This window comes from Ostrea edulis, chromosome 9, assembly GCF_947568905.1.
Source record: "Ostrea edulis chromosome 9, xbOstEdul1.1, whole genome shotgun sequence".
Taxonomy (NCBI): Eukaryota; Metazoa; Mollusca; class Bivalvia; order Ostreida; family Ostreidae; genus Ostrea; species Ostrea edulis.
This window is the reverse complement of record NC_079172.1, coordinates 67001953-67019445: the sequence shown is the minus strand read 5'-3', so window position 1 is coordinate 67019445 and position 17493 is coordinate 67001953. Positions and strand designations below refer to the sequence as shown.

The 17493-nt window shown below is 35.4% G+C and overlaps 1 protein-coding gene across 2 annotated transcripts in view; it reads left to right on the top strand.

Moving 5' to 3' along the window:
• LOC125658218 (F-box-like/WD repeat-containing protein TBL1XR1) overlaps positions 1-16854 on the top strand; it is a 33948-nt gene extending 17094 nt beyond the window's left edge. For both annotated transcript variants that reach the window (XM_048889381.2, XM_048889382.2), the window contains 12 exons: positions 1318-1477; positions 5230-5362; positions 6626-6767; positions 9195-9258; positions 11538-11635; positions 11896-11956; positions 12546-12667; positions 12746-12820; positions 13435-13562; positions 14498-14663; positions 15024-15125; positions 15599-16854. In XM_048889381.2, the coding sequence (XP_048745338.1) occupies positions 1318-1477; positions 5230-5362; positions 6626-6767; positions 9195-9258; positions 11538-11635; positions 11896-11956; positions 12546-12667; positions 12746-12820; positions 13435-13562; positions 14498-14663; positions 15024-15125; positions 15599-15625 (1278 nt within the window). In that variant the 3' untranslated portion in view covers positions 15626-16854. The remainder of the gene's footprint in view (positions 1-1317; positions 1478-5229; positions 5363-6625; positions 6768-9194; positions 9259-11537; positions 11636-11895; positions 11957-12545; positions 12668-12745; positions 12821-13434; positions 13563-14497; positions 14664-15023; positions 15126-15598) is intronic.
• Positions 16855-17493: the final 639 nt, after the last annotated feature.

Here is a 17493-nt window from a genome sequence, read left to right as displayed (position 1 = left end):
ATGGTCAATGTGTTTTACATATCAATAATGATCAATGTTTCACATACACGTCTTGTGCTGTTGAAATAATTCTAACAATACAATGCTGATATTCTACTTAATGAAATTGACATATAGTTAAAATTTTTAAGCTTGGTAGACAGAGATTATTACAGCCAGTCTGATTCCTTAGGCAAACAGTCGGCAACAAGGCTAGGCTGTAGTGGTGTCTCTGGTATTGAAGTCTTTAGGCAAACAGTCGGTGACAAGGCTAGGCTGTAGTTGTGACTCTGGTATTGAGGTATACCAGGATGAAGTTTTCCCTAATGTAAAAGTATATACACAACCAGCTTTGGTGAATCAATTACCAAAACACTTACTGAAGACACTAATGGAAGTTGCATATCTCTTGGTATTCTTGATATTCAGTTTCAAATATGGAAGAAGTCAACAAATTTTAATTGAAAAGTCAAGATTTTAAAATGTGACAGAAATTAGGACTAGAAACAAATAAAATCTGATTGTGAAGGTAAAGATCCTGTTGAAAGGGAAATTGTCAAAAGAGAGAATAACCTCTCAGATTAAATCGGATTTGTTCATTGACAGAAAGTAAAAATGTTGGAAACACGACTAAAGAATTTTTTTTTTGCATACTTCCTTAATCAAGGGGGTTGATGGTTCTAGTAATGGTGGTGAACTAGAAAGATGTTGTACACTGAAATTCTGTGCACCACAATGAGTTGTATTAATTAAAAGTAAATTCTGTAAATTAAGGGGGGGGGGGGGATAAAATACCCAAGGACCCGTTATACCAGTGAGGAATATGATACTGTAATGAGTTGTATTTTTAAATTATTATTATTTGCTTATATTGGTATTTATTTGGCTAAATTATGGTTTAAAATAATGACATGAATGGCTACAGAGCATTTGTGAACTAATTTATACGTAGTTATTGTCCAATTGTATGTACCACAGAAAAACTTATTTCTTCGGGTAATGGTAAAATTTGCTATAATTTTATTAAAAATTAAGAAAAACAGGCTGCATGCAGCTACCAGTGAGTTTTTTAGTCATGATAGTTACAGTAGAAAAACAAGTTAAAAATAGCTCAACCAATCAAAAGTTGGGTTTCTTTATTGGAATTCCCTTTGCTTCAAATATGGCAAGCTTGGAGATGCTGATGCTTGTTGTAGTTGTTTCATGAAAGGATCCTTGTTTTCAGATTCTGTAACTTCCTGTGAATGTGAAGAGGGGGGAGGGGGTTAATGGAAACCGTGTATTTTATCATCCAAGTAAAAAAGACAGAATTTGACAGTGGTGTGTTTATTTTGTTAGGATGGGGCCCAGGCCAAGAACATTGAAGCTTTGACCCTGATTGATGCTGTGATGCCAGACGTGGTGGAATCGAAGAAACAAGCTGCACAGCCTGCACCAAAGATCAAGACGGAGCCACCAGCTAGTACCAATGGGGAAGAAGCCACGCCTGGAGAAATCGGTAAAAAATTAAATAACTGAGCAGTCATATCACAGTTAGCCTGTCAGGGTATGACACGGAAGATTAATGGGGTATGATTTAGTACACACACTTCCGAATGGCCGAGATATTATATAGTGTCATTATGTAGTCAGCCCACGATTTTAATTGTGACCTAGTTTGCAGAAACACAAGCATCAGCATGTGAATCTGTCTGTGGAAGCTCCATAAATCAGCCCACATAATGGGGCACATGACTTCGTTCAGCTCTATCCACACTGAATGACACACAGGAAAACGTTGCTCTTTATTGCGCTTTATGCCTTGTGGGTTTCTTTTTAATCAATGTAGGCAATGTGAAGGTCAGTTATTTGTGGTGTATTGATTTGCCAGCCTGGCAGCTAAACGAGTCATAATAAATCCATCCAGTCCAAGCCTTTGATAACATTCGACAAACCTGCATAAGGCCCAGTTCATTCTGTAGGGGGTAACAGCAAAGCAATTATACTGGAACAGTCCACATGAAACTGTTGACCTAGGCGAAAAATTTGTTGTATGTTGATTTAAAAGATAAATCAAACGTGAGCGAAAAGGAGAGGATAAAATACGAGGCCGGGAATAAGTAAACAATGTAAAGAGAGCAATGTACTCTATTACAACCGTTAACCCTATAGTGACCCCCTCCCCCCACAGACATGCAGGGAAGTTTGTAGATTGCTGGTAGCTTCCCGCGTCTGTAAGGAGAGTGGGTTCAGGAATAAGCTATTAAAGATCACTATTGACGTCAGTGTTCAGACACGTCCTTCACACAAAGAAAACAAAATCAATATTGCCTGACCTAGCAGATGATTGTACTGATGCAACTCCTGTCTCCAATATTCATCAAACAAGCAGGAAGAAATATAGGCTTTGATATGGGCCGAATCCGTGTGGCCTTACTAGTATTGATCCGACAAGGATGTCACAGATAATGAAGTAGATTTGTCCTAGGGAACATGACAGAATCAACATTCGTCAAAATGTCAATCATTCTTTTCACCGAAATTACTAGTTACAATATATTAAACCTCTGATGCATGAGCTACCATTTGTAATGAAGTTAGCAATTATGACCTTGGCAGTATTATGTGTGGATGGTAAAAGGTTTACAAGCATATCTCAGGATTGAACCTTAGACCCCTGTGTGAAAGGTTTCGTAATTCAATTCATTCGTTTAGTAAAATTATCTCTTTAGATCTTTCTTGGCTACAACCCAGAAGAGAAAAAACGTGTGGCAACAAATTACCCTAAATTCCTGTGCGGATCTGGCGAACAACTTCCCGCTAATAACACTTGATCTATTTTAATCATGCCTAAATATATCGTAAACATGATGAAAAGTTCAGATGCACTGAGGTATTTCAGAATAACAGATTACCATTGGCAAATTTCCAATTTCTCCATAAAGCGCATTCCATTATTATGTTTCCATGGGGGGGCTTAGGTTGTTGGCGGTTTATGCTCAGATGAGTCCAAGTGAAAATCAGATATGGGGATGGCAGGTTGTTGAACTGGTTGTGACACCTACACATGGGGCAGATTCTTCTAACAGTAAATATAGTCTGTTTCATGATATGTCGCGTTAGTGAAACTCTTGCGAAAGATTGGATGAAATATTATAGTCTGTTTCAATTGTATTGTTAAGCCCTGCATAGTATGCAAATATATAGTCTATTTCAAATAATTTTACTCAGTGGAAATTTTTTGCTATACTAAAGGAAGGTAGGGTCATTACTGTTTGAAACACTAAATCATAATGAATTGTGTTTTGGGAGGGTGATTTAACTGATGCATCCATCCGTAAAATGAGAATAAATCATGACATAAAGTGTTCATAGAATATAAAACTGTTTGAATTTAAATATGTGAAATAGCATTTTTGTTACAGACTTTAACTTATACAAAGTTAGGTGATAATAAAGAGAATTCATATCCTTTGAACAGTAGCTCTCATATACTATTGCAATTAGGAGTAGTTTATTGTCATCTTTTGTGTATATACTTTAGAACACAATCAACAACAGTGTCATTTTTCATCCAATTTTTAACATATAGAGTGTCTTTGAGGTATGGGGAACTTCATGGTCCTAGTACCACTGGGGCCTGGGGAGGGTGAAAACATTTTTTTAAATTGTAATTTTTAAATAAAAAAAAAATCTCCATCCTTATTCAGTAAGCAGACAAACTGTGTGTATTCATGATGAGAAAGGATGTCTCTACCAAAACTGGAAAATCATGGCTCCTAGGTCAGAGGTTTTGATGTCAGGGTAGGACTTACTGGTTGGTATAGTGGAGATGTTAATACTGGACAACTCATCAAACAACAACTCACTGATGGTAGAACTCACCGACGCGACACGTCATGGATGACGACAACTCATCGACGTCACTTATATTGAATAATGATAAGATAATAAAGAGAGAGAAAAAAGATTTTGACACTATTCATCACTGTTCACGCACATTTTTTTTTTAGAAGGGTGATATATACCTTCTCATGTGTTGTCAGTGTATCGCACCTCGACATTTGCAAAGAAAAAGGTACGATTGTGTACATAAAAAGGCCTCCAAAAATTCTCTGATTTAAAGGAGTCTTGAATCAAGCTTGATCTGTGTTTTAAATATATGCCAAGTATAGTATCTCAACTTAAATAAAAGTTATTTCTTATTTTATAGCATTATTACATCATGAATAAGAGTTTTTCTCGCCTTTTTCAGAAAGAGCTTGATAACTGTTAAATTTCATCCAGATTATTGCTTAGGAAACGGTGTGCCCATCCATCGAGCAAAATGAAATTAATATATATTGTGTATTAAGAGAAGATGAAAAATGTGTTTGAATATAAATTTGCTCAATGCATGGGCTGTATGTTTTCTGAAAGGAAAAAACCTAGAATTTATGAAAATTTTCATTGATTTTTGCATTTTTGGCAATTTTATGCCAACTTAACGCTCCTGTCATACAACACAAAGCAATTTTGGATCAAATTAAACGTAGTTTGAATTTGCTTATATATTCCTTATTTGAATGCCAGATTTTGGGACTCCCACTGAAATCATCTATTTTCTGGGCCAAATGACTGTAGAAACTGTCCCTACTTCTTTATTTCCTCTCTTAAAGGAGATGTAGAAGAGGCCAAAAACAGATATGGTTGTAAGTTCTCTCGTGTGTGTTGAAGAGATCAATCTTTCCCACAAGAGGGAAATTACAAGAAACAAAATTTATACTATAGTATCTTCACTTTCTTCAAGGGTAGAAAATGGAAACTAAGATACATTTAGGGCTCGGCACATAAAATTTCTTATTATAAATTGATTATTGTGTTTAAAATGAGTAAGTAAAAAACAAACAAAATTGTCATTCCTGTAATTTTTTTGACTAGTTTCGATGAGTGTCAATAAATTGTCGTATCTATGAGATGTCCATTCTGTGACTTGTCATATCGATGAGTTGTCGTAGACCTTGGAAATGTGTTCTTTAAAATATTTCTTCTTGATTCCTTAACATCAAGCAAAAGAAATAATAAGAAGAGAAGCCTTTTTCAGAATTGTGAAATTTATGAAGTCTGGAGTTCTTATAGCTGCAGAAGTGTAGCTCTCTGGGAGAAATTGAGATATACTAGAGTACTACAGTTCTTAGTTCACTCTAACAGTATTGTCTCAAAATTTAGAGAGAAAATATTGAATTTATATTAATGTAGAGCCCAGTCAATCAATCAATGTTCCCATTGCAGCTAATCACACAGATGCCATGGAAGTTGATGGCGGGCAGGAAATTCCTACAAACAAAGCCACAGTTCTCCGAGGACACGAGTCCGAGGTCTTCATTTGTGCTTGGAATCCTACAAATGACTTGCTGGCTTCAGGGTAAGCAAGACTCGGAAGATACTGTTCGTCATTCTTTGTCAGTTTTTTGTTTTCAAATTCATTTGACAATGATGTCGAAAGACTTTCTATTTTGAAATGGATGTGTTTTGTCCTTTCTGTGACAAAGAGAGGTAAACAATTGAGGATTTCAATCAACTAAAATGAAGATAATTACTATGCAATTTCTTATTAAGTCTCCCAAACAAAGGGCAAGTTGTCCTTTCTCATCATCAGAGGGTGCCACATCCTCACCCTGGGGATTGGTTGTCATGGTAATAAAACCTGCTTTCTGAAAACACACTTGGGGGCAGGAGGGACTGAAATCTAGAATTTGTGCAGCCAATCAATAGCATGTTTAATATTATGTGGAATTCAAGTTTTTCGTCAAAATGTTTATTTTCTCAGAAATTACCTGTGATATTATTTCACAGTGTGTATGATTCTTTGATCTATTGGTTACAAGATTTACATAGCATTGGAGGGTCTCAGTTTCACAGGCTGTGAGCTGTTAATCTTGGGATGTGTGAGACAATTGTTAACAGTGGTTTTGCTGCTTCAATTATTTTGTCTACAGATGAACTCATTCTTTAAAAATAAGTTGTCGAAACGAGACTTCAATACAGCTGTTAAAACAACAATACACTATCACTTTATAAAATTACTTAAAACAAGTGATATTTCATCATCGGAAACCCACAGTTGATTACGCTTCGTTCCTCTCTCCATCACCCGTGGGTCAATTCATTCCTAATCACTCGTTCTCATGAATGAATATTTAAATATTTAAAAATACTGTCCAATCAAAGTAATCGTTATAGTAATGGAACTCTTCTGTTTTTAAAGGTAGCATTAACATAACTTTGCTATCACAATAATTGTATACCGAAATTGGGCTGAAAGCGTCTTGTTGATTGGACAAATTCGCTCAGGGTATACTATGAGCAGCCAATCAAATTGCCTCGTTAATTATTCATGAGAACGAACGAGTAGGAATGAATTGACCCACGGGTCATGGAGAGGGGAACAAAGCGAAATCAACCGTGGGTTTCCGACAATGGTGATATTTCAATACATATGATATTTCAATACAAGTTATATTCCAATACAAGCAACTTCAAGTTAACAGAAATTCTGAAACAAAGAAACAGTAAGAAACCGGTTTGAGGTTTATTTTACACAAGCAATTATTTATACAAAAGAGATAAATATGAATGGAGTAAACTGCGTTTATGAAGTTTTCCTTTCACTTTTACTTTCCAACAGGTCAGGGGACTCAACTGCTAGGATTTGGAACATGAATGACAACAGCTGTTACAGTGCGAACCAGCTAGTTCTACGACACTGTATTCAGAAGGGTGGAACGGAAGTCCCGAGTAACAAAGACGTCACTTCTCTAGACTGGAACGTACGTACAATATCTGTATAAGTAATAAACACAGGTAACTGTATGCACGATGCATAGTAAAGGGGTTTAGTGTTAGTAGGTAGACAAGGATTGTACATATATATGGGGTAAAAATGACATCATGGGTGTTAAGGTATCAGTCAGTCATAGGAATGAACTTCCTGACTGAAAGTTATCATGTGCAGTGTGTAGGTTGAGGGAAAAGTACTCGGGTGTGACAGGTTGACAAGATTTTCTACAGGCCAAACTTGTGAAAGGCTAGAAACTATGGTAAGAATGTATCCAACACTAAACTGAATTCTAAATCGGTTCAGTGTTAGATATATTTTTGTTCATCTTTGTATCGATCAGTAAACTGAATTCTAAATCGGTTCAGTGTTAGATATATTTTTGCTAATCTTTGCTCTGTTTGGTGCATTACTATGATTAGTAAAACCTGCAAAAAATAATGATAAGGCACAATTTTTTGAGTTGACTCACGTAGCGAGCTACTCCCTGGCATTGGGTTCGTTCTGTGGATTCACTGCTTCACTACCACCTTAACTCAAACGCAACTGAATATAGTTTGACTGGCAGTGTATGAAATCATTGCAGGTGCACATAAATTTTTTAATAATGTCAATGGAACGCACACATTGTTTGTGAAAGAATGTGAAAATATTTTAGAATCGGGCATCGACCTAGCAGGTATTCAACCGAATACAGTTGGGAGAAGATGAGATGCTGCATGTCTTTCATTGAGTTTTAAGATTTGTTAACATGGTTAATGAAGTTATGTATGATATATTAAAATCTTAGCTAAACAATAATAGTGAACGTCTTATGAAGTATATCGAAATAATATTTTTATTTTATTTTTTAATCGGGCATGAATATGAAGAGGGTGAGGGTTTAGGTGAATAAGGACTTTGATATATTGCATTTAGCTTTCCATGGAAATAAATGATATGGTGATTTTTTAAAGTTCTAATATTTTAACAGAATTCTGACAAAAATATATCTGAAATGAATGAATTCTTTATTTGCTTTGTTTAAATAAATAAACAACGAACGAGTTAACATCATTTACATACGCATGAGGTATATTTTTGCGGGAATACTTCATGTAAACAAAACAAAGGAAGAGGTGATCAAGATATTTGAAGACATCAAGAGAATAATTTGTATCATTACCTGCTACTGACTGTGTCCGGGCTGTTACTGTTTTGTTTTTTGCGGTAGACTTTTGATATTTGACATGTACCGATAAGTGATCATCTCATTCAGATGTGCTGGGTACTATAAATTTGATGTGGTTAGAAATGTTTTTAAGTACTGTTAATTACTTTCTCTTGCAATTTTTTTTCTCTCCATCTTATGAGTATATATAGATCATCGAGCGAAATGGTTAGAGTGGGAGATTACTATACCATATGACATACGCTTGATGGTTTTAAAACCCATTTCAGTCGGTGCCGGGACATGTTTATAGCAACATGTCTGAAATTGTCTTCAGTTGATGCAATCTGACTAAAGTACAGACCTATATTATTATATAATAATATAGGTCTGTACTTTAGTCAGATTGCAGTTGATGTCTACGAAGATTAGAGGGGGAAAGATGTGATACAGAATCTGTTGCGTTCAGTGTATTGGCAATGCCCGCCATTTTCGATTACGTCATAAACAGAATTACCAACGATAATAGAGCTTTAAGTTGTCTGCAGAAATGTTTACCATCGGTAAATTTTATTGGCAAACATTGGTACTACTGTCGTACCAATGGTAAAAAAATTTGCCGATGGTAACTTATGTCAACCAAAGGTAGTAATCTTAACACATTGTGATGGGAGGGGAATGCCCACTATTAGCTTTGGGGGCAAGGATACATTGAGAACTATGGTTTATAAAACTAATGTTACAGATCAACTTATTTAGAAAGAGTTGTAATTCTGCATCTAAAAAATCTCTCTGTATGTCAGGCTTTGCTTATCTGTTGAATAGATAATAGTATGATTATTTCAATTAAAAGCAGTATTCTTTTTTATGGGAGTGAGGTATAGGCTAAATCTTTTAAGTGATCATCCTTATTATTTGACAATCGCAGGCTAACACAGACAGGTGTTGATTTTCATTTTAAGGATTGATATTTGTGTTGTTAATATTGGCACTTGTGGTACAAAGTATATATAAGATTAAAGAGAAAGACTTGCACGGATTCCTCTTGGAATGACGTATATGGTGATGAAACAGTTAATATGTATGATTAATTCTTTGTGAAATCAAGGGAAAACATTGATAATATGGTATTTACATGCCTTCGTGTGTGAATTGCCATTTAATCAAAAAGAGACTACCGTACATTTTCATTTGTAAAATGCCCACATGCGTTGATTGCATGTAATTGTAACCTTGGATACCAGATTGATATTTGACGTATTTTGACAGTGTGAAGGAACTCTGTTGGCTACAGGATCGTATGATGGGTATGCCAGAATATGGAGCACAGAAGGTAAAATACACAGCTGCAGCTGTGGTATTTATACAATTATCACATTCAGTGTTCCAGCTAATAGTTTGAAAGGGCAAGGCACCAACCCCAAAAATGGACACATTTACCGTTCTACAATCGATAATTACAAACAGTAGTAAAATCGTTGATAATCAAAATTGAATGCATAAATGCTTTATTTACATCTTACTTTTGTTCGAATACATACTTTGAAAAATTGAGGGCTTATTTAACTTTATCTATAGAATTTTAAATGAACTCTATTGCTATCAAACAGAGAGTAGGTGCAGAAGATTGAATTTAGCAGGAATCTGAGTGCATGGGGAAGGAAAAAAATTTCTTCTCAATTTTTCCCTACTTGTTTACGTTCTCATAATGAAAGGCAAAAATATCGAACAGTGATCAATCTCATAACTCCTTTAAGCAATATAAAATAGATAGTTGGGCAAACACAGACCCCTGGATATACCAGAGGTAGGATAAGGTGCCTAGGAGGAGTAAGCATCCCCTATCGACCGATCATACCCGCAGTGAGCCCTATATCTTGATCAGGTAAACAGAGTTATCCGTAGTCAAAATCAGTGTCCCAAGAACGGCCTAACAATCGGTATGAAACACGTCAGATAGCATTTGACCCAATGATAGGTAGTATTGTCAAACTAGATCGTTATAACGACCATAGAATTTGCGAAATTCTGATTTTAAATGAGGCTGTTGGAACCCCTGCACCTTCAACTTGTTTGACCATATGCAGAACAAGCTCTTGCATATCGAATCAGTTGAGAGATGTAAACACATATGCAGGTGATAAGAAATATTGCTACATAAATATGGGAAGTTGACGAGATGTTGAAATCATCCCATTTGTCATAAAGTTGAATATAATAGAATACTGCTGATAGAGGATTGAAAGAAACATCACTAAAGTTTTGCCTCACATAGTGGAAATGTTCATTTTAATATGATCTCACATGGTATTTGTTGCAAAGAATGAGATTTTAGAGGCCTCTCATTCTGTTGTTGCTAAATCTTGGCTCTACAGATTCCAAACCCCTACCTGTTAACTGAAATTTGCAATATGTAAATGAACTCATAAGTTGGCAGATAAATGATACCATGTAACTTATGATATAAACAGTTTACTATTACTAATGTATTTGGTTGTAAAGTATTCCCCATTTCATTACAATGGCAAGAGTTATCTGTCCTTATGATAGTTTCATACAGTGAGGAGTATACAGTGACAAGAGTTATCTGTCCTTTGTATTAGTTTGTAGTGACTTTCATGAGAATATTATAGCCAACACATTCGTGGAGATTCACAGTACAATAAACACTATATGAGTTTATAATTTTAAATTAAACCCTGAAGCAAAACAGCACTAAGGCTATTGGCCTATTTCAAAAAGCGTTTATGGCACTAAACATTTGAAAAGGGCAGGACAGCATCTGAGTTGGAAAAGGGCAGGACACTGCAAAATGCTTAGCTGGAACACTGGTATATTTTTGTGACATTTAAGATACAGATATGTTTATATATTGTTTGCTTATGCCAGATACTTGAAATGTGAAACCTGTAAATTAGAAAAATTAAACCATTCCTTCTTAAAGGGATTGGTTCACGTTTTTTTTTTTTTTTTGTAAAATATATTTCTCATTTTTGATGTTAAACATTGAAAATATAACTCATTTAATGTTGACAGCCAAAATTTTGACCTTATGAATGCAAGAATAATAAACAATATTTAAGCCACAAACTGTGGTATGTAAACAAAGACTTGAGTCTTTATGTTTACAAACAAACCAATGAAATGTTAATTTTATAATTTTAAAGCATCTTAATTTTGCTCAATTAAAAATTAAACTTTTAGATGACACATTTTACCTTAAGAATACTTGAAAGGTGATATAATAAACCTAGATCAAACTCCATTTCTTTTGAAAATTTCATAAACAATAACATACCACAATCTTTGTTTACAAAACAAATGATAAGCTCTAAAATGAGCCTCTATGATAATGTAAGACCTTAACAAAATTTGTGAAACATTTTAAACACAGTAGACAATAGATTTTTATCATTAAAAGTGAAAAATTTGCAAACAATTTGGGAAAATCGTAAAAGCCATTAGACTATATATATATTTTTTCCAAAATTAGAAAAATACTCTTATACATGTAATTATGTCTTATTTTTGGCCAGGCCTATTTGAATTATTGAAATTGTAGGTGTTTTGTTGGGGCCCAGACAATATATTTTGATTTCTTTTGTGTGACAGGTAGATTAGTGAACACGCTGGGACAACATAAGGGACCGATATTTGCTCTGAAATGGAACAAGCGGGGGAACTACATTCTGAGTGCCGGAGTGGACAAGGTATTTCAGAATATTGAGGAAAAAAATTTCAAATATTACTGTACATACTGTCTTACTTTCACTGCAGTTTAATTATTGGCAGAGCCTGTGTTGTGATTAGAATATAGCATGTATATGTATTACCAATAGGAGTTTCATGTAATGTACATACATTGCAAATCAAAATCTGCTTCAGTAAAATCTTGTTGTTATTATGCAGAACTTCTCAACTGATAAAGGCAGAAAATGGGAGTTGTTCAATTTTCTCTGTTTGCTTTTAGACCACTATAATCTGGGATGCCAGCTCAGGGAACTGTACACAGCAATTTGCTTTTCACTCTGGTAAGTATTGCTTATTACCAGTTTGGTTAGTATCACTTGACTTGTTACCAGGAAATATATGTAACATTTGTTTGGAAAAGTTTTGCTATAGAAGAATTTACTGTCCACTTTCTGGTACCCTTGTTATAATGAATACATTCTAACACAGTCTTGTTGATGAAACAGCCCCTGCATTGTTATAATGAATACATTCTAACACAGTCTTGTTGATGAAACAACCCCTGCATTGTTATAATGAATACATTCTAACACAGTCTTGTTGATGAAACAGCCCCTGCATTGTTATAATGAATACATTCTAACACAGTCTTGTTGATGAAACAGCCCCTGCATTGTTATAATGAATACATTCTAACGCAGTCTTGTTGATTAAACAGCCCCTGCATTGTTATAATGAATACATTCTAACACAGTCTTGTTGATGAAACAGCCCCTGCATTGTTATAATGAATACATTCTAACGCAGTCTTGTTGATGAAACAGCCCCTGCATTGTTATAATGAATACATTCTAACACAGTCTTGTTGATGAAACAGCCCCTGCATTGTTATAATGAATACATTCTAACACAGTCTTGTTGATTAAACAGCCCCTGCATTGGATGTGGATTGGCAGAGTAACGCTACCTTTGCTTCTTGTTCTACCGACCAGTGCATCCATGTTTGCAGGCTAGGGATGGAGCGCCCCATGAAAACATTCCAGGGACATACAGTACGTAGAGTGGAAAATTAATCACACATTTCGATACGGATGCCAGGATAAGTCTACTAATGCATTACTGTATTTCAGAATGAGGTCAATGCCATCAAATGGGATCCTCAAGGCCAGCTACTTGCCTCTTGCTCAGATGACATGACTTTGAAAGTAAGAATTGTTTATCACATTCTGCAAGATGTTGTTCTTGATAAATCCTGAGTGATATTGACCTGGTATTTCGATATGATGATAAATTTGACCTGGTGTTTCGATATGATGATAAATCTTGAGTGATATTGGCTTTGTATTTTGATGTGATGATAAATCTCGAGTGATATTGGCCTGGTATTTTGATGTGATGTTAAATCTCGATTGATATTGGCCTGGTATTTTGATGTTAAATCTCGATTGATATTGGCCTGGTATTTCAATATGATGTTAAATCTCAAGTGATATTGGTCTGGTATTTTGATGTTAAATCTCAAGTAATATTGACCTGGTATTTTGATGTGATGATAAATCTCGAGTGATATTGACCTGGTATTTTGATGTGATGTTAAATCTTGAGTGATATTGACCTGGTATTTTGATGTGATGTTAAATCTTGAGTGATATTGACCTGGTATTTTAATGTGATGATGAATCTCGAGTGATATTGACCTGGTATTTTGATGTGATGATAAATCCTGAATGATATTGGCCTGGTATTTTGTTGCGATGTTAAATCTTGAGTGATATTCGCCTGATATTTTTTCCTGACTGTTTTTGCTTTGTACTTGTAGATCTGGAGTATGAGGCAAGATCCCTGTGTACATGATCTCCAGGCCCACAGTAAAGAAATTTACACAATCAAGTGGAGCCCTACAGGCCCGGGCACAAATAACCCCAACGTACCTCTCATACTGTCAAGGTAAGACTTTATATTGTCCAACAAAATTACCATTAATTTAGCCGTTCTTAGCAAAAGGGGCCCTTAAGTATTTTAGTGCTAAAGTGTGAACTATAGAGAGCAATCCCTCAAAATATTAGAGCAATATTGCTTGTCGTTGAAATATTACAGTCAATCAAAGATGACAACCATCTTGTGTCAAAACAAACCTGGCATGAATTGTTTGCAGGTATCCTGAGTATATGCATGAAATGAGCATAAGAAACTGCATTAATTAAGCCGGCAGACAGTGATCCATCACACTTCTGTGACATACGATGCAGAAAGAATTCTTTTTTTCAATGACTTGCATGCCTCCTTCCTGGAAGTAGGTACTCATTGATAAAGAACATTTGACATTTATTGAGAGTATATAGCTCTAATTTGCACTGGAGCTTGGTGTCTGGGATTCTCTGATGTAGCTGTTTTTATAATTAGATCTCAACAATAACATGAAAAGGGAATGGCCTAAGATGTTCATATTTGCACCATGAGTTTGTTCGATGAAAAGCTTGGCTTTTGTTGCCTTTGGGGTCAAAGGGCATAATCTCTGTCACTTAGAAATGTGTATTTGGTTCAAAAGAGTTGGATCATTAATGTTCATATAAATTAGCACAATGGGTTGGTTTAATGAAAACTTCTCTGAAGTTGCCTTACATGTCATAGGTCAAAGGATATGGCCTCTGTCACCAACAATGTATTGAAAAAGTTCATAGTAGATTAACACTTGGCCACAATTGGGGAGGGGTGGGGGGTGTTAAAAAGTTTGATACTGAAATACATGTACCATATGTGTATGGTTTACAGAACATTTCAGATTGCTCATCATCAAGACAAGACCATTATCACTTGATCCATATCTCATGCAGCTGATGTTTTGGTTTGTAAGTTTCATTACATCCTGTTTGACTTTTCAGTGCATCATTTGACTCGACTGTGAGGTTGTGGGAGGTGGAACAGGGGCGATGTCTCCACACTCTTACGAAACACCAAGAACCGGTGTACAGTGTGGCCTTCAGTCCCGATGGTAAATATCTGGCCAGTGGCTCCTTCGACAAGTGTGTCCATATCTGGAACGTACAGGTAAGTGGTAATCTTATCAGGTGTAAATGTGTAGAAGTAGGAGGCTTGGCTTGCTGGTACACAGGAAAGGATTATTTTGTTTCGACATTAATTCACAAAAGAAATAAATTGTTACAGTAATCATTTGTATTTATACGTACAGTTAAACTTCAGTATCTCAGAACACAGATATCTCAATACCATGGATATGTCGGAAGTGATTCGGAAATACCAACTACTTATTCTTCAAATATTTTACCCTCGATATTTCGAATCCTCCAATATTTTGAAGGTTTTTTCTCGAGTTCGAGATAACAAGGTTTGACTTTATTCAAAATTACATGATTGTCACAAAACTGTAAACCAAGTAATGTTTTACAGAGTGGTCAGTTGGTGCATAGTTATAAAGGAACAGGGGGGATATTTGAGGTGTGTTGGAATCACAGAGGAGACAAAGTAGGAGCCAGTGCTTCAGATGGATCTGTAAGTTTACGTCACCCTCGACTTTATTTTCTCTTCTTTCAAAATTAAAAGTAGAATAAGCTGTAGTTTGGGCATAACAATAATATTTTTTCTTCTTATAATTGTGATAAAGCTCTAGTCAGTAAATATTTATTTTTTCCTCTTATAAATGTGATCTGCAGTCAGTAAATATTTATTTTTTCTTCTTATAAATGTGATCTGCAGTCAGTAAATATTTATTTTTTCCTCTTATAAATGTGATCTGCAAGTCAGTAAATATTTATTTTTTCCTCTTATAAATGTGATCTGCAGTCAGTAAATATTTATTTTTTCTACTTATAAATGTGATCTGCAGTCAGTAAATATTTATTTTTTCTTCTTATAAATGTGATCTGGAGTCAGTAAATATTTATTTGGATTATGTCAGGAAATTTTTGCCACATTCTGAATTTTAGATTCACCTAATGTTCACATGTTCTCTTTTTCTGTTAAAGGTGTTTGTCCTGGACTTGCGAAAATGATGACCCCATGTTGACCTCAAGCTACACTTGAGTTAAATATTGTTTGTCTGTGATAAGTGTAGATGGCGTACAGTTGATAGACCATTGTTCGGCCTTCTGAAGGCAACACCGGCCACAGGTCGAGGCCCCTAGAGGCCCCATTCCACTCCCTCCATCCACCTCATCTCGGCAAAAATTCACACGGAAGCTGTGAAGGGGTTCATTCTCGGCATTCAGTCACCTGCAGACCTAGCTGTAGGAGGAGAGAGACAGTGTGTGATTGAATTCAGAAAGAAAAACATTGACATATAGGTCCGCATTTCATTTTGTGTATGTAGATAAACTGATAAGTCTATAGTAGTTTTCATTGTTACAGTACTACTGATCTCAGGTGTGTGTGTGTCCCTGGATGTCTGAGTGGGGTGTGGTCACCTTTATGTTTCACAACAAGTGCTACATTTTATATTAAACATGTAAAAAACAAAAAAAATATTTATGTTTACATAGTTTTGTTGCTTTAAATGATTTAATCACAACCTACTATAATAATGACATAAATAAATGGCTTACTTCGTTTGGGAGAAAATTAAGAAGAAAAATTGTTTGTGCAAATATCAGATCAAGAATTTAAAAGTTACTTTTTGTTCATAGTGTTTGTGAAATTATATCTTGTTCCCACTCTAAACGTTGTGAAATAATGATTTGATGTATGGTTTTGGTTCAAATCAAAAAGTCGCATTTCATAAGTCATTCGATTAACTTGAGATGGCAGCTATGTCACGGTACATCACTATGTCGTTATACCTTGTATGTGTGCATCAACAATAGGGTTACTATGTCACATTAAAAAAAACAGATTGATACTGATATACATATAATGCTGTAGAATTTGTAACTTTCAAAATTTCTAAAATGGTCACCGCAAAACTTTTTAAGAAATAATGAACATGCTAATGTGAATTGTGATATTTAATGAAAGAAAATTGGAAATTCATGTAGTTAAATTATATGAATGATGTATTTGGGAAAAGGCAGAATATTATTTTGGATATTCTTACCCAGCCATTGTTTGTTAATTATGTGCCAAGCTTCATGTTTTGGTATGTAGACACTGTGTTTAGTATGTAATACAAATAGTGATCGCCTGAAAAGGGAGCTCACTCTGTACAACAGCATGGGTCAGGTTATTACCGACCGTGTGCGTACCAGAGTGTTTCAGTTGTCAAATACAAAAACAAATTCTCAATATCTTCTCTTGTTTTGTTTTTTTATGAGAAAAGGTGGATGTTTCTTCACAAGCAATGTTTTAAGTTTGAAAACATGGGGTATTCTTCACCACTAGTCCATTTAGTTTCAGCTCTGAAAGCCAATTTCATACTAGTACAAATTTTATTGTGGCTTTGACTTGTGAGGAGACGAGAATTGCAGGTGTGATTCATAACAGAATTCATAACTGCAGAAAAGTACAGCATCCAGAACTATGGACAGCAAGTGCTGCTTTTATTTCTATCCTGTCTATGATGCTGTGGTACAATGATGTCAGTTTGTCTGCCCATCCCAGTTTTCTGTATTTTTTTGCTTCTGCTTTCTCTCTGAGATTTGTTGTGTGCCTATCTAGTGGAGAGCTACAGATCTTACTTGACTCTAGTAGTTGTGTGCCTATCTAGTGGAGAGCATCAGATCTTACTTGACACTGTTGCAGTTGTGTGCCTATCTAGTGGAGAGCTACAGATCTTGCTTGACTCTGTAGTAGTTGTGTGCCTATCTATTGGAGAGCTACAGATCTTACTTGACTCTGTAGCAGTTGTGTGCCTATCTAGTGGAAAGCTACAGATCTTACTTGACACTGTTGCAGTTTGAGTGTCATACATGTATGCTCCTTGCTGTGA